The 22,907-nt window shown below is 45.8% G+C and overlaps 1 protein-coding gene across 1 annotated transcript in view; it reads right to left on the bottom strand.

The window, feature by feature from the left end:
* The window catches only part of POLR3B (RNA polymerase III subunit B), a 1,940,302-nt gene that overhangs the window by 1,034,512 nt on the left and 882,883 nt on the right, over positions 1-22,907 (bottom strand). The window contains exon 12 of the mRNA XM_069628254.1: positions 4,471-4,605. Coding sequence (XP_069484355.1) covers positions 4,471-4,605 — 135 coding nt within the window. The remainder of the gene's footprint in view (positions 1-4,470; positions 4,606-22,907) is intronic.

The following is a 22,907-nucleotide window of genomic DNA, read 5'->3' as shown; positions in this document are numbered from 1 at the left end:
GTGGTTTACGGATCCTTCTATTCCATCTCAGGTTAAACACTTTCTTCAGCTCATAGTTTTGTCTAACAGATGGGATGAGCGTTGGACAATTGAGGTGAAACCCCTCTGTAATTCGGTACTTGAAAACAACCATTCAGAGTGAAGCAACACATATTTAGAGTTAACCCCATACCGTGTCGCATAAATGGCTCAGCACCCAGTTGAGTTAGGATCAAATGCATATGCAAATGAATTTGGCACATGGACAAGCGTATTGATTCCACTTTGTGCAAGAGTGGAATGGAGTTGCCAGAAAGTAATATTCATGTCTTACTGTTCTGTCCCTGGTATTAACGCTGTAGAAGACAGTGGCCATTATCTAGGATAGTTGCAGGCTACTGGCGAAACCATAGAGATGCCATGTTTTTCCTTTTAACATTAAAGGGTCAGCCTAGTCTCCATATGCTGGATACGTCTGTTAAGTATGCAATAATAAATGTTTTTGAGCTTATTAGGATTTTTAATATTATAAATGTGTGATTTTAACTATTATAACAAATATATTATATTGTTAATCGCAGTTTGCCATCAGACTATCACTAAACATCAGATAGGGTAGATTGCATATTGTATTAAGTAATCTGAAAGTAAGCAAATGCATTATTCATCTTTGTACGGATGTTTTGTAATTTTCAAAATAAACTATTCTGAGAGGGAAAGGGAGAGAGAGAAAGAGAGATAAAGAGGGAGAAAGAGAGACAGAGAGAGAAAGACACAGATAGACTACCAGTGCAAGGAGTGTTTTTCTGAGATACAGATGTGACCATATCTCTCACGTCTAGAGGCAAAATTATTTCTGCAATTTTCTGAAGGATTTCAAACATCCGCTTAATTCTAGTTGAGCCACATACAGAATGTCGCAATTGATCCAGCTGTGCCACAATAACATCCTTCCATCCACTAATAATGAATGGGTCATTCCAGACAATGGCAATTGGAGAAAGGTAAACGGCCCTCTAAGCTGAAGTCCTCACCACATGGTCTAGGCTGTCTGAAAGCTGCTATCATCAAGAAATATCGCTCACACATCTTTCAGCCAACATCTGTCCAGTAACAGAATCAGCCTCATCAGTCCTGCTTGCCTAGGCACTACACCTGATGAGATACTAAATCACCTTAGACACCCTGCCCAAAGGGCAACTAAGATATGGACAGGACAGATGGCCACTCACTCCTACACATAAGTGCTGGCATGTCGGTTCTGCGTCCCCGACCTTGCCACATGCGATCTAGACAGCTAGGAAAAACCTATCTACTACGGCTAGACTGCCCCAAAGGAGGCGCTCATTTCTTAATCAAAATATAAAAATGCCACAAACTACAATATCACAGTGTGTCCTGTCACAAACTGAGTCCTAGCTTTTACTTCCACTGAAGCATACACACACTAACAACAAAATTTCAAACAAATGGCAATATTAAAATCCATAAAAGATTATATCTAAGAAATATGCAATTTTACTGATATTACGTGTTTATGGATGACAATTGCTTACATATGGTTTGAATGCCAAAGTTAGCTCCTCGGTCCCAGAAAGTAAAGTACTGATTCTAATGCAAACAAGAGTTCTTAGCCATGGGATTCTTTTTAATATGTGATATGCTGTGTGATTTCCACATATTAAAACCATATGGGACAGAGCTCTCATTTTTTTGCATAGGAAACAAAACCTTACCTTCTTTGTCTGATGATCTAATGTGTATGTCACATATTGTACAAGACACATGCAGAGGTATTTTAACATATACTACATCCTAACCAGTCACAAAAACTAATGATTGAAGGTCATGCAGTGAAAGAACATAATGGCCCACCATTGGATACCTTCAACATTTAAGAAATGAATGACACCATTCACCTATGGAGAGCATCATCACAATTTGGTGGCTAACACATGGATTTTAGGTTACATTCTTTACAATGACCTCAAGCATGCATGTTTCTATGAACTCGGCTAAGATTAATTCATTTTTTGGAAACTGATTTATATAAATACATGGAATTTAAATGACTAATGTGAGAAACCTGAAGGTGTCTCACCTGCTAGTCCCTGGAGATCTATCATCCAGGTGGCCAGGACATGGCCATCGCTTTTAGATCCAGTTCCTGGGGTTGGACCATTGTGGGAGAATCACCTGGATGAGGGGTCCTCGGGGAGTGGAAGTGGGACACCAGAGGGTGAGACGTGATATCCCCTTCCCAATAACACCTTTTCCCCATCCTACCAGGTGGGATACCTAGGAATTCAACCCCCCATCCCTTTTCCGACACAAACACTTTCTCACGGACAGTTCACCATCAGCGACAACAGACTAACACCAGAACCATATACCCGACATGTCCCAACACCAGGGACAGGCAATGTCAGGCTATTACAGATTATTAAACACAACTGACTTCCATCCCACTTCCCCACACAGAAAAAAGGCGGAGCAGTAAAGCACACTCTGAGCGAGGCAAACACTAGGAAACAGCAGTTGCAAGATGGCAATTTAATATAAGGAGAAAGACAGCGCAACCAGAGAGAGTCGCCAGGAGGTTAGTACCTGTGACCTCTGAAGACTGTTACTTTTGTGAGCCTTGGAAAGTAAGAAACCGAAGACCAGGAACTAAGGCTGATCAAACCTGCACAATGTGTTGAAGGTACCAAGGGCGCTCTCAGTGTCGATAACAAGGGCGGGGAGGAGCGATTGCCGCCGTGGTACAGTCCTTGGCTCCTACAACAAAGTGGCGTCAGAAAAGACAGCACAGAGAGGCTGATACCAAACCAGCTTGTGTTTTGAACCAAGCTTACAAGCGGCAACATTATACAAAGGGAACAGTGTGTGAGGCGTTTGCAAAGAGCGACACAGATCTAATTGGAAACCAAAAGAAGTGAACTTTGTGATTGAACTTTGGGAGGCAACCCAACATACCATGCACAGAGTGGTACGGCGCCACGTGGACGCTCATTCGAAGGTCTATGTTAGGGATCCAACTGATGCTGAGTGCAAGAAAAAGGAATACTGAGATCGAAGTGGTCATGCAATGGGCCTTACTAAATCCCGTGCACATTGGATAGTTTGTGATAGTTTGAAGTACATTGCAATTAGTCCGAGCCCGGCTGAGGGAGATTAATTGAGTGAAAGAAAGGGATCTGAGCCCGGCTGAGGGCGATCCGCGGTGAACCGTGAGTCACCCGAGAAAGAATTATCTGAACATAGTTTGAAAGGGATCTGAGCCTGGGTGAGGGGTATTCAGGGCGAATGCCCAAATTGAATACTGGTAAAAAAGGAAAAGAATGCTTACGTTTTGTTTTGTGTACACCGGGCCCTCTGAGTCAAGAGACTTGCAAGAAGCAAAGAGACTTGGACACAGGAGGTCCTGAACTGTGAAAATAGAACTGTATCCTCGTGCCACAGAAGCCAGAGTGAGTGCTTTGCTCGAGTGAACCACCTTGTCCCGTGCTGAAAACATGGGAAAGGGATGCCAACGGCCCAATCATCCTGATTTACCATTTTGTGAACACTTCTTTCTTTTTCATGAACTCCACCCCACACTATTTGTTAATTAGTAGTAAAGATTGGCAATAGGTTGTTTAGTATAGGCCCCCTTTGAGTTGACAAGACTCAACTAGGACTGCATTCTTTATTATTTGATGGTCGTTGCTTGCTCCCATAAGTAGATTTAGATAGGCGTTTATCTCACCCTTGTGAAAATTCAATAAACACCCTTGAACTGTGGTCACTTGTGTCTGTCTTACTTTTGATACCAGGCCTTCCTTACACTAAATAAACCTTTATCGAAAATGTGTTATTAATATTTTATTTGTTGATCACTGATCAGAATGTTCAGCCTGGAATTTCACTCTTAAAGTTCTATGCCTCCATCACCACTGATTAATTCTCCATTTGACCCTGGTCACAATGCCCGCCTCCCACCCTTCATAGCACCCTTCTGCCCATGGGCCTCGTTGTGTTGGTGCTATACAAATAAATTAACTCAGCCAGTGCCTAGAGACAAACAGCGACATTTCCTAACTGAAAAGACTCTGAAAATATCCACATTTCTGGCATAATACTCTAGCTGATGAGGATGTCAGTCTATCCAGTGCCCGATAATCCTGGATATTCTCACTAACATATGGTAGATGTAATTACAACTATACATTTAAATTGGCTCACCAACGGGCTGGTCTCCATAAATGAGACAGTGGGCAAACAGCAATATCCTACCCGTCTTTCACTATAAACGTTGCAGTGGTGCTGGGTTTAAGTGCAATGGAATGAGCACGCAAAATGCACATGTTGAATAAATTTGACAAGTCACCAGAAAAGTCGGTACTGAAGGCATATGATGATGTAAATGCAAACATACTGGTTCCTTTTTTACCCCGATTTCAATAAACTTTGAACAGAAAGTAAAGCAACATAATTGAAACAGAGACCAACCTGCCCTGCCAATTCCAAACGCTTGTTTCCATAATAGTCTCGGTCATCTACTTTGTGCTCCCCTTGTGCAAGTATCACCCTTCTCACCATCACAGCTGTGTAGATGCACTTTGCACGGAAATGAAATTCTTTTACCTAAACACAGATTTTAAAAAAAAGTTTTATTGAAATCGTCATGTCTGTCTTTGTAATTCATGTAACACTTCATGTAACACATTGTATTTGCTCTATGGGGAAAAAAAAAGTATATGCAGGTCAAGCATATTCCCATTGACTTCAGTTTCCAAAAGGTGGCCAATATATATTTCACCTTTTGTTGAAAATTCTACATACGATCCCCCTTTCTTTACTCAGTCTATGCCAACTTTTCCACCCAACACCTTCTCCAACTGTTTCAAAATATTTCAATCAAGTTGTGAGATGGGTATAACTTCTGCACGCAAAGGCCTACTGTTTGAATGCCAATAAAGGGGCTACAAAAAATATGACAAGGGTAGGCAGTGGCGCCACAGTGAATGTCAGCACTGTATCAAACTGACAGCCCAAATTGTGCCATGAAATGGTAAACTCCCACAGGAATAAGAAAATCTTTACTTCTTCAAATCCCACTAGTTTTATGATAGATTAAATTTATATACGAGGTAAAGAGAAAGTTGGAAAGTGACCATGACCACATAGTGTTGTCAGTCACTACTCCCATCCTCACAGTGAAATACAGAGTTCATGCTCAGGCGGTCTTCTCTAGATGTATTCCTGGACCAGAAGAGGAGGTGACCAACACTTCTATCTCAAAGGCCACAGCTATGGTGCTTTAGGAGGGCTGACAGGTGACTTTGCCCCCCTCACACAGCAAGCAGGCTGTGGCATCGCCTTCAGCTCTCCCTTCCGCTGAAGACTCTGCATCTCTCCTGATGAACAAGCTCTGGGAGATCCGGGCACTGGGCATCTCACGGCTCCACCACACTCAGGAAAACACTTGCAGGCTTCTCCGATATCAAAGAGAACCAGGCATGTCTGTTCCCTCACTCTCATTGGAAGAAGCTCAGCCTCCCCTTTGATTATGTTAGAGCGGTTACAGTGCACTGGGTGAAGAGGGAACCTGAGAGATAAAATTGAGTAAATAAAAACCAGCTTTATTGCACTGCATAAGCAAAAGTAAAACAAAGGTCAGATATGTCGCTGTAAACACAAGAAGGTCTGCAGAACTAATAATTGCAGGGAATGTTTACACGGCTTGGGGCCAGTGTCTTGTAGGGTCATCATGCTAGATTTAGAGTTCAACAAAGGGCTTTAGGTCAAAGGTCCAAAAGAAGTTCTCTTCGTTTCTTTGGCAGCTCTCTACAACCGAGGACTCCCTTGTCACAGAAAACAGTGAAGGGGATACTCCTCTGAGCCAGCTGACCATTGATGTCTTACTCATTGGCTCTGGGTACATTTACAAGCAGTTGTCATTACAGCCCTGCGATTCATTGCGAGAACTACCGATCTTGTTATTTGAGGGGGCAAACTGCTAGGGACTGGAATGGTGCTCCTGCTACTCATCTTACCTCCAAGAGACTGGAATGAGTTATTTCCTGCATGCTCGCCATCCCTATTTTCTTTTCCTTTATTGCGATTTTCAACAATAAAAACGTACATAAGAAAATTTGATTCAAAATAACTATAACATCTTGCACAAGAGGATTCAATTAAAAATATGTTAATAAATAAACAGCATTTGGTACAATTAAAATGTAAAAAGGAATAGAAAAAAGACACACAGATCATTATGAGTAGTTGCCTGGTTTTTAAAAAGCACCCTCAAATTCTTTTTTATCAAGATGATGATGGGCCTAACCCACCACAGGTACCAGTGACCCTGACATGTTGGAGACATTTTTAAAATGGCAAAAGTTACGAGTTACGTTTCCCCTTGATAAGTGGATCCAACAATCATTCACAGTTAGTTGCATTGAAATAATTCCCTAAAAATAAAGTGCGGAAGTCTGCCAAGTTAGGGCATTCCAGCAAAAGATGTTTAAGGGTCTAAACAGCTGCAGGTAATCCACTTATGCAGGGGTTTACTTCTAACGGTAAATAAATGGGTAGACCTGCACTCAAGTCCCTGATCCTTCAGGTATACTGTACAGATATCCAAAATTGGATCAGTAGAATGGGATGACACTAACTAAATTTCAATACATATCAAATTTTATTCAGTAAACTCATCACAAGGAAAATTCATCTTAATATCATAAAAATCGATAAAAGAACAGTCAATTCAAACCATCAATCATAACCACATACAGGACTCATTCAGACATTCAAATATAAAAACACCCAAGTGTTTAGTACATCAATAAGCATTGGAAATATTGTTACACCAAATCTTTTTCAGTTATCACATCAGACAGTGACCCAGTCCATAATATCAGGTGTCGTGTATCTGATGCCAAATTTGACCAGATATCTCTCACAGAAAAGCGTCAACACGTGTTTCGGTCGGAGATCTTCTTCAGGACGTAGGGCTTGGAGTAAATGCTCCGCCCTGTTCTCAACGTGTATGGGCCAGTATTAAATCACCAAATTCCAACTTAAGGGAAGGTGAATGGGACAGAGGAAATTAATCCTCAACTGGCATCAGTGTGTATGCTGTACAAGCACCCATGGTGCAGCTTGGAGATCTTTCAAAGTATGCGACCACCAAAGGATCCCTCTAGGACCGCGTAATGTTAGCCGGATCTTCCTAATGTCTATTGGTCACTAGGCCATTCACGAGGCTTGAATGGAAAACGTGCAGCCCCCTTCGTGGAAAAATTGCACAGCCGGTACCGTGTTCACTCACTCGACACCAGCACAAACATAGCAAAAAGTCAATGCGTTTACTTCTAAGACATTCAGTCCTTTCCACACATTCAATATTTCTCCAATGGGAAGTACATTACATCTAAATCTTAAAAATTGTCACGCAAAGAAGCATTCAGGAATTTGGACAAATACATTGGTAAATATCTAAATGACTTATCAAATGTTGGGATTTGGCGACAGAGTTTCTAATGATACTGTTTATCAATTGATTTGTACCAATCATGCAAAAAAAGTATTTTCTTTTCCCCATAAGGGGTTGTGATTAATACATCTACAGAGACTGAAATACCTCCTAAAACTGCCTCACTCTAAAAACCCACCATTAGATACATTTAAAAACGGCACCCCTATGAACGTGACGTTCGGCAACACCTAACGGGTTACAGATCCCTGTTACTCAAAACCCCAGGAGAATAATATCCAGGATTTCTGAATAAGACCCAGAACAACTCAAAGGCAACCTTGCCTAGTACAACCTAAGTATCCAGAAGCAAGCCATAGCTTAATATTGCATCTGTTGCTAACGATAGACCCAATGCTGAAAGAACATCCCCCAGGACAATCAGCACAGCATTTGGAAAAGAGAGCACAAAGCCTGCATAAGAGAAACAAGAAGTTTTGCAAACGTAAAAATAAAACAGTTTAGATGATGGCGGTCATAGCAGTCAGGTAGAGTTGAAGTAACAAGCAACTGAACCCTTATAGTGCGCGCAGAATCATGCACCCTATTGCAGAAACCTTATTAATTTAAGGAGGTAGCAATGCCCCAAGCCACATTTGTAGACACTTGTTAAAATGGATTTCCATAATCAGCCCTGGTGGGAGGATTTTGGGAGGCCACCCTATTATGGTGAACAGGGTACACACAGAGATTAGCCAAACCCAATCAAGGTGAGGTAGCAGAGCGGTCACGGCTTAGTCTCACGAAGGGCGTGAGAGCAGTCTAGGGCTACAATGAGTCCATACAGAGCACAACCAATAATTTAGGCTAGACAGTAAGTATATATAAAATACAATTATTTATTAGGTCTTTAGTTCGCACACTAAGCAGATAGAAATCATAGGTAAATATTGTCACCAAAACCTTATAAGACATATGTGGTGTCAAAGCTACACGCACAATAGCACCCTGGATGTCTTCAAACTCTTCTTGGCAGGCAGTACTCCAGACAAACTCACTACCCTTCTCACACAATCCTTGGATGGTCTTGCATCGGTCTGCAAAAGGTCAGATGAACCTCAAAAATTCTCCCAGACCTAGAAAAGGCATCACTTCTTGTTTATCTTTGGGTGTTTGGGGTACAACATTTACTATAGCTGAGACCAATTCTTATCTCGTTTCTATTCCATAGTTTCTCAATTTATGACACAAGAATCAATTGATAATAACATGAAACAACATTTCTCCTTTCTAAGAGTGAGACCAGCATGAGCTAATACAACTAAAACTTCACATAGTTGCTGATCATGCTCTGCTGCATTCTTCCCTGTGATCAAAACATTGTCTTGAAAGTGCACAACTCCCTTATTTCCCTTTAGTAGGGTATGGAGTAACCTTTGAAAAAACTCAGCCATCGACACTAGACCTAACAGCATCCTTTTGAATCTAACAGTACCTTTGTGAGTTATAAACGTGGTGTAGTCTCTTGAATCCAGGTGAAGTCTAACTTGGTGGTAAGCCGAGGCCGAATCAAGTGTGCTGAACTCTTTGCACCTGCAGACATACTCACCTACTCTTCTATATCCAGAAGGGGAAATATATCCACCACAACAACCTTATTAAGACCCCTAGATAGAAACAATCTCATTTGGCCATTATTCTTTCGCACTACAACCACCACAGATACTCCTCTGATGCTTCAACCAGACCAATCCTTATCAACTTTCTGAGCTCCTGTTTCACCTCTTCCATAAATGTAATGGGAACTGTAAGGAAGGCATGGTATCAAGAATAGACGGATACAAAGTTGGCTGCGTGAGTCCACTGCTCTGACAGCCTGACAACTTCGTAGGGCGCAAATCCTACCCTATTCGCATTTCTTCTGGTTGGAACCCGAGCTGCAGAGAGCTTAAGTGTTGCAGCAGCCGCGGCTCCAGTTTGAGACCTGGGGAGACCTGCCTTCGGCTCCCTGCACAGCACACACTCGAGCCCACTGAGCATACTGATGCTACCCGCCGCGAGCTGTGCCTGACCACAGAGTTGAGTCGGTGGCGCACATTGGAGGGCCGACGCCAGAGTGTGCCGGGCCCCCTCCACAGGGGTGCCGCTTCAATTGAAGGAGTGCTTGCTTGCTCCCCCCCCCCCCCTCCCGGCCGATGGATCCTCGCTGAGCCCTGAACGGGCGGCTCGCCTGCTCCACCTGAACAGGCCCCATCTCCTGCCCTGAGGCCTACTCTGTGACATCCAGCCGACATAAGCAGCTGAGTGAAATGGACACGTGCTGGAGACTTTACTGGTGTACCGCTAAAATAAGTTTGGAACCGTGTGCAACCACACCCTTGGCCCCCTACACCTCGCCTAATGCTGGAACAGGGGGCTTTCCTATCCCCTTGCTCCACCAGGGACTGGTCTACACCTTCACGAAGTGATCTACCGCGACCCACAGAGCGACCCGCATTGGAGTGCCCCATGCCCCTGGCATCTCATCCTGTGTGTCATAATCCTCTGGGCCCCACTGCCCCACCAGACTTGGCCCTGGCTTGTGATGGGTCTGGCCCCTTCCAAGGGTAAAACCTGCGGCCCTCTGCCCCGCGAGTTTGTTATAGGAAGCCAAGACTTGCTGCCTGGGGTGGCGCGAGGACGGTGAGTGAAATGGGAGCCTCAAACCTATGGCCCCTTGTTGGGACATAGCTTGACCATTCCCCTGGTCCCACTGGCAACAGCACTACCCCACGGCATCCGCTATTTCTGTCGCATTGGATCCCGATGCTCGTGGTGCGCTACTGGGCCCAGTCTCTGGTGGTCATTGGTCGGGCCTCCTGGGTGCTGGTGACGTAGGTGGTCCGCACTGTGAAGGGTAGCCCATATTACCATCCTTGGCTCGTGCCCCCCTTGTTTTGCACATCTACCACACACAGCCACCCCCCCGCCCCCTGGATGCTAGACCTGTGCGCCCCTACTCATGTTCCGGCCTCGCTCCATGCTCTGGAGATCAAATTGGCATAATCCTCACCTTACCCATCGTGAACAGCGTCCTACTCTCATGCCCTGCTTAATCTATAGACGCTATCCTGGGCTGCCATAACGAAGGGGGCGGGCAGAAAACGGAGTTCGATGAGCATGTTCACCAAAGCAGCGCCGAAGCCCTTGGCAAACCTGATGCCCTCCCCTCAACGTTAGGTGAACCCGCTGAGCTTCGAAGATGATGGAGTACATCTGGGAAAGATTCACGACATTGCACACTAAACTCGATGACATGAGTGGGACGATCAGCTCAATCAAGGCCTGCATGAAAAAGACTGATTCCCTCACAGATGATGCCAGGCACTGGGTCGCTCTCCGATTGACCCTACTAAGAAGGGCAGCATTATTCAAAATGATGGCTCTTCCACGCTTCTTATACATACTGCAAAACGCCCCACTACACATCCCAGCGAAAGAATTCAAAAAGATAGACAACGCACTAAGGAAACTCCTCTGGAACAACAGACATCCACGTATTGCGCTGGGCACTCTGCAGCGCTCCATTTGGGAGGGAGGGATAGGACTCCCCCGCCTACAGTCCTACTATTGGGCCAGCCAAATGGCAGTGGTCAATGACTTACTGCACGGGGACATCACATTGCCACACAATAGACTGGGGAGCGCCACAGGACGCGCTAGACCTCAAACTGAACTCCTTTACAAAGCGATTCATAACTCAACCCCACAGTCTATGCGATCACACATTGCCCGAGTATGGAAAGACACACAAGTTCCTGGGATGGGAAGGGAAAATCACCCCACTACAACCACTGTGGAACAACAGGAATCTACTTCAGATAAACAAGCTTCTGAGATGGCACACATGGTTACAACATGATATCAGTATAGTGGGCGATATCTTAGAAGGGGGCAGACTGGTATCCTTTGAAATCCTAGAATCCAGATTTCACCTCCCAGGCACTGAACGGTTCCAATACGCGCAGATGCAGCATGCCCTACAAGCCCACCTCCCAGCACTTGAAGACATGACCGAAAGCACTCCCCTCGAAAGAAACATAGTTGAGGCAAACATTGAGACTAAAATAACGTCCACCATGTATAATGTAATCACTTCCTTTGCCACCACTGAACTAACCAGCCTAAAAGGCAAATGGGAAAGAGGCATAGGATTTATACAACCGGAAGACTGGGTGGGGGCCCTCATGTACCCTCAGGAGGTGGCCATTTCGGCCAGACTTAGACTTATCCAGCTCAAAATACTGCACAGGATTTACTACCCAAGGGTGGCATTATATCGCTGGGGGAAAACAACTGACCCACACTGTCTTCGGTGCAAGAGGGAGGACGGAACCTTCTTCCAGATACTGTGGGACTGCAACCATATACAACAGTACTGGCAAAAATGTTGCGATGAACTCTCACGGGTACTGGGGAGAACGATACACAGAGACCCGAAGCTACTCTTGCTTGGGATGGAGGAGGAGGGAGAAGCAACTAAAGTTGCTCCTATCGACGACCTCGGCAATAATGAAAAGGAACACTGCACAATTATGGGGTTCGGAAACAACACTGCAGTACGAACAATGGGTGACGGACGTCAACATATGCATTGCAATGGAACGGAGAGTATATACAGCCAGGGGGTGTCCGAGGAAAGCAAACAAAATATGGAACAAATGGGAGGAAGCCCAATGACTGTACCAACCTGAACAATGGATGATAAGGCACAATGTACAAAAGTAATCCAATCTGGCATATAGCGTGAGATGCAACGGACACTGCAAGACCCTTTTCTTTCCTTTCCTTTCCTTTCTTGTTTTCTTTCTTGTTTTCCTTTCACCTGACCAAGGACTGTTCCACTGGTCATATGGGTTGAATGTTTACATGAAGAATGTATGTTTTGTGATGTTAAGATGGAAAAAACAATAAAATATGTTATAAAAATTTTAAAAAAGACTGATTTCCGTGTCACTGAGGTGGAGGCTAGGGTAAGCTTAACCGAGGACAGCATCACAAATCTCTGGTCCGAAATGACGACGCTGACTAAACAAGTCCACGATGTGAGCAAAAAGAACAAGGATTTGGAGTCCAGATCGAGGCACAATAACCTGCGCATAATTGGGGTACCAGAAGACAACGTTGAGGGGCCCATGGAAGAGTTTGTGGAGCGTATCCTTCTATCCCTGCTAGACAGCCCCAAACTATCGACACAATTTGCAATCGAAAGGGCTCATCGATCTCTAGCTGTGAAACCTAAACCTGGAGCTCCACCTCTACCCATAATATCCCAGGTTCTTAATCATCGTGACAGGGATGCACTACTGCCAGCAGCTAGAGCCAAGGGGGAACTGATGTTAGGGTCGGCCAGGATTCACCTTTGTCCTGATTTCTCTGTGGCCGTTCAACAGGAACGCAAAACCTTTCTGGCAGCCAAGAGTCGGCTCCGTGAGCTGGAAGTTAAATACATGTGTTAAACCCTGCAAGACTCAAGAGTCGAACATGCTGATAAGACCTATTTCTTCACCATCCCAAAGGAGGCCTCCAAGTTCAATGACGACCAGTTCCAGGGCTGATTTCTGGAATCCCGTCATACTGTCCTGTGATATCACCAGTTACCTGTTGGAAAGAGGCTCCTCTGTCCTTCCAAAGGCATAATATCTGGTCCTTGCTAGGAGTATTTAGTTGAAATGTGCAGCTTATTACGCTCGTTATGTCTCGCGTCTTACTGAAGTTGACCATGGTCAACTGCTGCCCCAATGCAGAGTTGCAATTGTTGTTTGTGTTGGTTGAATAATGACCGGGGATTCACTCCCCTGATTGGGGAGGGGGGTGTGGGTGGGGGAGAGCGGGAAAGGGACAACATTTAAAAAGTATGCTTGGCTTGCGATTTGGTGGAGGTGGTCCATCTCATTTTAGAACTGGTTATGCTGAACGATGCCATATCCTGGTCTTGACCAGGCTTCAGTTACCATATGTCTTCAGTCTGAATGGCGGATGAGGAGATTGTGCTCATGAGCTGGAATGCCGCAGGATTGGGCAAACCTGTTAAAATGCGCAAACTGCAACTTTATGTTGAGCGCCACAAAGTTTGTGTTCTTTTTATGCAGCAAATACACGCCTTGGCGGGGAGCTGTGACATCTTTGCTTAGTCATGGGGTGCGTATCGCTATTACACCACTTACTCCACTAAGAGCCGCAGTGTGATGACCCTACTGCATGAGGTCCCTGAGATAAATTCACAAGGCAACACATGTAGATCCCCTAAGGTACTATGTCATAGTACATGGCGTCTTGATGGAGCGGGAGGTGGTTCTCCTGAATATATATGGTACAAATGTTGACGACCCTAGTTCCCATATTGTAGGGGTGGGGGATTTTTATACCATAGTCGACACCGACCTCTACAGATCTATTACTAAGGCCTGACAGTTAACCAGGGAAGCCAAGATCATGTTAGAGGCGCAGATCTCGCAGGGTGTTGTCGACATATGGAGACTGTTACACCTGCGGTCACAGGAGTTCTCCTTCTATTCCACAGTGCATGACTCGCACTCACGGATCAACAGGTGGTTGATCTAAGACACCCCGGTTGGGCATGTTGTACGGGTGCGTATCCTACCCTGGACCCTCTCCGACCACTCGCTCGTTATGTTGACACTGGCCTGGGCGAAGGAGCACGGAGCGACGCGTTCGTGGAGACTCAAGCCGGATGAGCTGCTAGATCCTGTCTGAGTCTGAAATTGGATCTGGTATTGACGAATACTTTGAGACGAACGCTGGGTCTGTGGACTCCCAGGCTACTCAGTGGGAGGCCTTTAAAGCCTACATCCGCGGTGTGGCCCTAGCAATGGAATCAGGGATCCTCAGGGCGATCTACTGGTCCATCTGCAAGAGCAAATCTCTACTTGCGTGGCTGGAAACGCAAAAAATGCCTCATCCCTGTCCACCGTCATACTCTGCTGGGTCGGAGCTGCCCTGGACACCTTCAGAGAGCACGCAGACCACGAACGAAGGTTTCTGGATGACCCTCACACCGCGAGACAATACAGCGAGGGGGAACGCCCCGGCAGGCTACTGGACTGGTCCGAACTGAGAGCGTCACTTTGCATATTCCCCTGATCAAAAAAGCAGACAGAGCTCTAGCCCACACCATCTCGACATCAACCTGGAGTTTTGCTCCTTCTATGAAACTCTATATGCAAACAGGGATACAGTTTCTGCCCTCGATATCGAGGCATTTCTTGATAGACTCCCACTCTCGTCATTATCCGACGAGGCCAGAGAGACACTGGACCGCCCAATATCGGAAGCTCAGATACTAAGAGCCATTGGCTCACTCTCAACCAGGAAAGCGCGCGGCTCCGAAGTGCTCCCCATTCAATTTTACAAATGCTACAAGGTACGCCTGGTGCCCCGTTTGTCTGCCTTGTGGGAGGAATCGTGCGCTGCCGGGAAGCTACCTCCCACGCTGCAGGAAGCGATTATCAGAGTGTTGCTTAAACCAGACAAACCAGCCACACAGTGTGGCTCCTACCGACCCCTCTCTCGGATAAACAGCAACGTTAAGATCTTCGCTAAGGTCCTGGCCCTTAGGCTTTCTCCAAATATGAGATTTTTCATTCACCCCGACAAGGCTGGGTTTATACCAGGACGGTACACGGCTCTTAACCTATGGCGTCTCTTCAACATCTTGGCCCGTGTGGACCTGGAGGCACAGGAAGTTGCAGCAGCATTGGACATGCAAAAGGCCTTTGACTCGGTTTCCTGGCGGTTCCTTTGGGCTGTGTTGGAGAAGAGTAACTTTGGCCCCCGTTTCGTCTCATGGGTAAAGCTCCTGTATGCCTTCCCAGTAGCCAGGGTGTCCATCAATGGCCTCCAATCTGCCCAGTTCTGCATTGCCTGGGCAACCAGGCAGGGCTGCCTGTTCTCGTCCCTGAATGATGCAGAATTCATCAGCCACATGCACATAAGGGGCTTGCGACTCACCAGCGAGCCTGAGATTCATTTTATGCAGATGATGCAATACTCTATGTGCACAGTCCTGATGAAAACCTTGCACCAATTATGCGGGATGTCCTCCTTGGCACTCTCTCTGGGCTCAAGGTTAATTGTAAAAGTCCGAACTGTACCCACTGATAAACGCCACCAGAACCCCACGCGACCTTCTTGGATTCATTTGGTCCCTGTCTGAGATAAGATATCTGAGGGTGGTTATGACGTGTCACCAAACCTCCTTGTACGATTTAAATTATGGAGGTTACTTGACAGCGCTTGAGCAGAAACTTGGCGGCTGGGCAAAACTGCCAATCACAGTTGCTGGACGAGTCGGACTCATGAAAATGGTAGTGCTCCCACCGTTGCTATACAGATTCCTGAATGTACCGCTCTGGCCAGGAGTTGAGATGTTTAATAAGCTAACCACAGCGTTTAACTTCCTGTGGCACCCTGGCGCGGTACGGCTGAAGTGGGACACATTGGCGAGACCATATGATCAAGGGGGATTTGCTGCCCAAAACTTCGAAAGATACTGGATTGCAGCCAGGCCCATTATGAAGCGCACTGGTACGACCGAGACAATCCTCACCCTCATGTCTAACTAGAACAGCAAGCAGCGGGATCCCGAGGCACCCACTCCTTGATCCTCCCCCAACTGCCCTGTCAACTGGGAATTATGGACCTTGTCACGATATCTGCATGGGGTAAGATTTGGAAACAGGTTGGCAACCCTCACCCGTTCCATGGCAACCTCCCACTGTGGAACCTGCTGCCGGGGTCCCCCACAATTGACAGAGCGACTGCAAGCAAATGGTCAGAGGCCAGATTTGGATTTGTGTATGCAATGGGATCCTTCACAGAATGGCAAGACTTGCCCGAACCCCTGAAGGCACGCCTCTCCCGCTGGCTGCACCATGCGGGTCGTACGCTCAAAGATAGGTGTCAGGAGTTCCCCTCGCTCCCCCCTGACGACTCACTGTTGGCTATGGTTATGAGGGACAATTCGACTCGTGGGGGAGTATCCAAGCTGTATGGGCTCCTGCAACAATGGACATACCAACCAATGGATAGGCTCTGCAAAGCCTGGAGCAGGGACCTGGGGATCAGCATAACCGACAAGGGATGGGAATCCATGTGTACCCACACCCATGAAGTATCCTACAGTTTAAGATTCCGCCTAATTCAATTTAAAATTCTACATAGATACCACTATACCCCTACTAGATTGTACAGTAGGTCACTGGAACGCTCCCCTATGTGCCCGAGATGTAATACAGATGATGCAGGGTAAATTCACATGCTCTTGATCTGTCTGTACATAGCTACCTTCTGGGAGGGGTGTCTGAGGCGGTGTCTGAGATGCTTGAGTGTACTGTTGTACCATGCCCAATGTTATGCTAGTTCCATGAGTTCCCACAGATTTGTCTCAAGTAAAGGAAGCTAGCCGGCCTCTGCATGCTATTGGCAGTGCGCTGCACATTATTACTGTGGTTGCGCCCCAGAGACCCCAGTATAAGACAATGGATGCATGCAGTCACGTGGGCCTCGGACAAGGAAGAACAGTGGGCCGCTCTACAATCAGCGAATAGTACGCCACAGACATATGGTCTCCTTTTCGCATCTAGCTGCAATCATTGAATACCGATAATACTGAAAGTGTCAGCCCCCATTCACCCTCTGCAATGTAAGGTTTGCTGGTTTAACGCCATTTGACGTCCGTTTTGGTCTCTATGTAATGTAAAGTACAAGATGTTCGTATTAGACTTTGTGTGGTTAAATTGTGATTCACGCACCTACAGAGCGTCTTCAAATACCTGATTGTAAAGTCAAGCAAGTTAAAGGAATAGTGCGCTCAAAAATATTATTGTCCCGAAGGTTCGGGCATGTGTTTTTAAGCATACGTTGATCAATCGTACAAACATTTCCTATGTACCTTACTGTAGTTTTCCTCTTTTTTTTTTACACATGCAAAATCAGGCAGCAGGGCGGGGCCATCTTGTGCTAATCTTATTCGTTGCTGCATCGCCGAAGGTGAACTGCCCTGGCGGCACTAAATCATATTCCCCGCCCCTGAGGCTGAGATCACTAGACGCGTACCACCCGTTTTACAATGCCAATGCACGTCTCGGGTCAACATTCTCTATGCTTCAGCTAATGATGTGTATCCATGGAAATGGCAGGACGCCTCTTTCCTCAATAAGTAAACAGACCGCTTCTCATCAGACACCATCAGATTTCCTTTTCGAATCGTTTCACTGTCTTTTTTTTGTATTCTGTGCCTTGTTTCTGTGCTCTGCTCAGCTACCCTCGTAGCCCGTGCAAACAGATACCCCCATAATGACATCAATACAGCCTACCAGTACGAGCCAGAGTATTCCGAGGTGGAATTACTCGAAAGAGAAAGATACACAAACGATGGGGCTTTGGACGACAGTTGGGAGGACGATTCAACAGATCAAGAGCCTGAGCTTAGTTGCATGGATGACATTTCATCGCAATCGGTGCGCGGTAAGGCCAACCGAGGAGGAGAGCTGCTGCTGCAGAGAAAACTCTGGATGCTTGTCCTACATATCGGAAGGCGAGACACAGCCGCAATGCGTTACCGAGCTGCATGACTTCAGGGCAGCCTGCCTCAAACGGTCAGTGTTGAGGATTATGATGGTGCTTATGCACGAACTTCGCGCACCAGTTCGCCCTCGCAATTCAAGTATCGAGTAAGTGTACCCTAGATGTGATGTAACTTAGACCACTAACTTTTCATGTTTGTCTCCTATATTGTTGTAACTTTGATCGATCACCGCCAAATGATTGTAGTCCTGCAATTCTATACATCACTTGAAATTTGGGGAAATCAGAGTGGTCTCCTTATGTTTATTTCATGTACAACCATGTAGCAATATTTATGTGTGTCCTAAATGTAATGGAATGCATAGTCGTTCAATATTGTACAGTGTCCAAGTAACATTTGTACTGGCAACAATGCCATTGGATACAAGATTGCATTTTCAACTAAGGTTAAATACACTTATCTTGTTCATTTAAAAACAGTATCTTTCACAGGTGGTACAGGTTGGTGGCCTATCGTTTGTTTACATGGTGGCTTCATGAGAGGCTTGGACACCGCGTTCGACGAGTACTACCCGCGTGTGTTGTTGGTGCCATTAGAGAAACTTTCCCCAGTGACAGCAGTCAGTACAGGGGATTTTCCAAGACTGTGCTACAACCCGTAGTTTATAATGTGTAGTACATTTGTGCCATGATAATGAGCAACAAAATAAAACACAACTGAACTTTTATCAATGGTTGTTTCAATATTTCAGTGAATCAAGTGCGTCTCTCCTTTGAGCACTGTTCCGAGCCTTGTCTGCATGCCTCATGCCCATCCATCCCCCGTCCATAATCAAAGGCAGTACGCACCAGTGGATGTGCGCTGCCAAAGGGGGCTGGCAGGGGTAGGAACGGCCAAGGTGCCAAATACCATGTACACTTCAAATGTATCTTACGCCCAGGGGCCATTGTACACATGGCCTAGCCAGACCGTGTGTCTCCATGCAGGCTCCCCTGAACCAGGACGTACCCCTACAATCCACATTAATGTATCTCTCCCTTCAGCGCTGTTCCGCGCGCTGTCTGCACGCCTCATGCCCATTCATCCCCCCTCCATTATCAAAGGCAGTTTGCACCAGTGGATGTGCGCTGCCAAAGGGGGCTGGCAGGAATGGGAATGGCCGAGGTGCCAAACACCATGTACACTTCAAAAAAATCTGAACAGGGTCTCTGCGTTACGCCGAGAGAATGGAAATGCTGAATATTATGTACGTTTTACTTTTGACGATTTTATAGACTAACGATTCAATGTATCCTTAGCCGACCGTTATTGCTGGTTTACATTGTACTGGGTTTTTCTTTGTGGCATATTGCAACGACACGCAAATACAACCTGTGTGTGTACTTTTCTTTGTCACGGGCACATGGGCAGTCCAGCATCGAGATGCATGTAGTCCACGACTGGGTTCCCCCAGGTTCCACAAACGCCAAATTCCACGCTTATATTTAATTAAAATGTCGTCTATGTGTTCTTCAAATTGTAGCATCCGCTTCCGCATCCCATTTCGAGCTGAACATACTCCATAGCACTAAACTCTGAAGCAAATTTTAGACTACTTTCCACGTTGTTTTCTCTGTTTTCCCATTGTTTCACGTCTGTGTTCATCAATAGTTTTAACGCGGACCGAATGAATGGGTAAAATGATAAATTGTAATAAAGATCGGCTACTGAGACACATTTCTGTTATGTTTTTCAAACAGCTACATCCTGCCTTTCTGCGATTGTCATCGATTCCAGATACCAACTGACAGGTTTTTTAACAGACAGCTGCAGATACACTTGAACGGCTGGATCACCATGACACTTTTTTGGGACGATCACCATGGGCCGATATGCCCTTACGCGGTACCAGCGTTAAGGAGCAACCCGACATCCCTTACGGTGGCCTAGCGCCAAGCTGATGGCCAAGCCTTGCGATTCACGTTGCGTCAAATGCGCTTCTTATACCCAAAAGGAACACTGCGTGACTCACGATAAACATTTGTGGATGGAGAACAAAGAAACAAAGAAAAAAATTACCCATTTGCTTGAATATGGCAATCGCCGGATGTTCTCGGAGCATTTATTGTGAAATAAAAGTACTTTAAAAATTGTACGGTTTTGCTATTTCCTTTAAAATTATAGTTTTATATTCAAAATTGGGAAGCGATGTTTTGTGAGATGATGTGTGTTGATGTTCTGCGTCAACCTACGTTAACATGTAGATGATGACTGGAGGCGTTTGGCTACGCTCCCCAGTAACGTCATGGACATAGGCGGAGAATATCACTAGGTTTGGTGATGTCAGCCTCAGGGGCGGGGGATATGATTTAGTGCCGCCAGGGCAGTCCACCTTGTGTGAGGCGGCAACGGATAAGATTAACACAAGATGGCCACACCCTGCTGCCCGATTTCGCATGTGCAAAAAAGAGAAAAAAATACAGTGAGGTACATAGGAAACATTTGTACGATCGATCAACGTATGCTTAAAAACACATGCCCGAAATCTTGGGGTAATTATATTTTTGAGCGCACTATTCCCTTAAATAAAGTTTTAAAAAAACGCCTAATCTAAACCTAAATCTAAGATGTGAGCAAGCTACGATCATCAAATAATAATGCAGTCCTAGTGGCATCTTGTGAAATAAAAGTGGTATACTAAGAAAAACCTATTGCCAATCCTTACGCTAAAAACAAAACTGTGGGATAATGTTCATAAGAAAAGAAAGAAGTGTTCACAAATGATAAGTCAGGATATAGTAACCGAAGTCTCCCTTCCCCACGTTTTGAGTACGGGACAAAGTAGGACTCTGGAGCACAGCACACGCTCAAGCTTTCCCAGCACGAGATGACAGTTCAGTCCTCAGCTATCAGCACCATTGAGGGACAAGTTTCTTTCTCTGTCAAAAGTCTCTTGCTTTCGAGGACCTGATATATATTCAAAATATCAAACAAAAGTTCCTTTCAATATGCACATTGTGTGTTGGCTTTTTACCCGTTGGATCCCCCTCTTCTGGGCGCAGACCCTTATACAGTTCTTATCGATATCAGGACCTTCGGTCGTTGACTCTCTTGTTTCCGAGGGCCTGATAGGTTAAAATAACAAACAAAAAAAAGTTCCTTTTGGAATGCACTGGAGGTGATGATTCTTCACCCCTGGGTCCCCCTCTCGAATATCAGCCTCCATCTGTCGGGTTCACTCTGGTTTGTATTCTAAGGAATTTTCTGTTGCTTTCACTTGTCGATGGGGTGATGGCTCTTCACCCCTGGATCCCCCCTTCTTTCGGGTTTATATCCCTCTTGAATGTCAGCCTCCCTCCATTGGGTTCACCATAGCTTTCCTTGCATTCACAAGTCTTAATGTTTTCAAACAAAACAGTTCACTGTGGACAATCCTTCTGCCAGGTTCATTCTTTTTTTTTATTTTACAAGCCTTCTTTACTAGAGCAAGCGAATGATACAAGTCCACATTATGCATTCTTACTTGTGCAGCTCAAAATTACAACATTTCAACAGACCGTTTTGTTGCGTATATGCTCATTATTTAACTTTTTGTAACCCCCCCTGGCCTCTCCCCACCGCCCCATCCATTTAACATACTGATGTACGGTTGAGAAAGAGTACTTTCTGCTGGTGAATTTCCATTGTGCTTGTCAGGTAAGTCCTGCCACCCTGCACCCGGATACTTCGCAGATGACAGAGACATTGAGGAGCATATTTGGTTTGAAATACATTTGTTCCTCATCTACCATGAACTCATGAAAGTGCATCCAAGTGGCTAAATATTTTGGGTAAGATCCATATGCCAACACGGTCACCTTTTCCATGGCCATCACTCCCCATAGCCTCACCCATCACATGGTCACCACCGGCCCTTGCTTAATCCTGGCCACGCTCAGCATATGGGTGATGAGTGCGGCGCTACTTCCCGTGGTGGCATAAATTCCCTCCACTGTCGCTCCCAACAACACAACTGCTGGGTCAAAAGGCAGCTGTGCCTTAATCACGCCCTTATTGTGGCTTAGGATTTCTTTCCAATATGTCTCCGCCACAGGACAAGCCCACCACATGTGAATCAGGTCCCCAGTCTGTCGCCAGCATATCAAGGGGTAACTCGCGTCGATGGAACGAATGCGTTGTGGCGTCATATACCCACTCAGACACAGTTTATATGCTGCTTCTTTAATGGAAACGCATTTCAAACTTTTCATTGACCGTCTCCAAATTTGAGCCCATGTGTCCCCGGTGATGGGTTCCCCAAAGTCCTGCCCCCATTTCAACATGTATGGCAGGGTTTCTTCCATATCCGACCCATCCATCAATCGGTAAAGCCTTGACACTCTCTTCTCCGGTACCCCCTCTTTTACTGTGAGCTCCAGCCCTACTGGGCTTCTGTTCGCCCCTTCCTTTACTCTTGTGTTTGAGATCCAATGCCTAATCTGGGTTTATCGAAAGCGCTCGCCTTCGGGTATCTGGAATTTATTTTATTTTTACAATCCTCAAATGTCACAGGATTCCTTCCACATAGAAATCCCCCAAGGTCAGCGCTTGTTCTTCCCCCCCCCCAGTGCTGCCAGAAGTTGGGTTGCATTCCCGGGGTGTAAAATCTGGGTTGTGGGCCACTGGTGTAAGCGGGCCTTATCCTAATTTTTATTTTCTTCCCCCATAGTGCTCTGTCCCAGTACCATAGGGTAGCTTTTATTGTCTCCAGCAGCGTGCCCCCTCTCCCTGTGTTTTGTAGGTAGGAAACCCAAGCTCTCCAGGGGTATGTTCGTCGCCTCCCTTTCAATGGAAGCCCACCAGTTCTGATTCTCCTGGGGAGCCCATTGGAGCATTGGTGCCACCTGTGCTGCCCATAGGTAT

Source organism: Ambystoma mexicanum, chromosome 12 (assembly GCF_040938575.1).
Source record: "Ambystoma mexicanum isolate Mex_15411 chromosome 12, UKY_AmexF1_1, whole genome shotgun sequence".
Lineage (NCBI taxonomy): Eukaryota > Metazoa > Chordata > Amphibia > Caudata > Ambystomatidae > Ambystoma > Ambystoma mexicanum.
The sequence above is the reverse complement of the archived record's forward strand: the minus strand, read 5'-3'. Positions and strand labels throughout refer to the sequence as shown.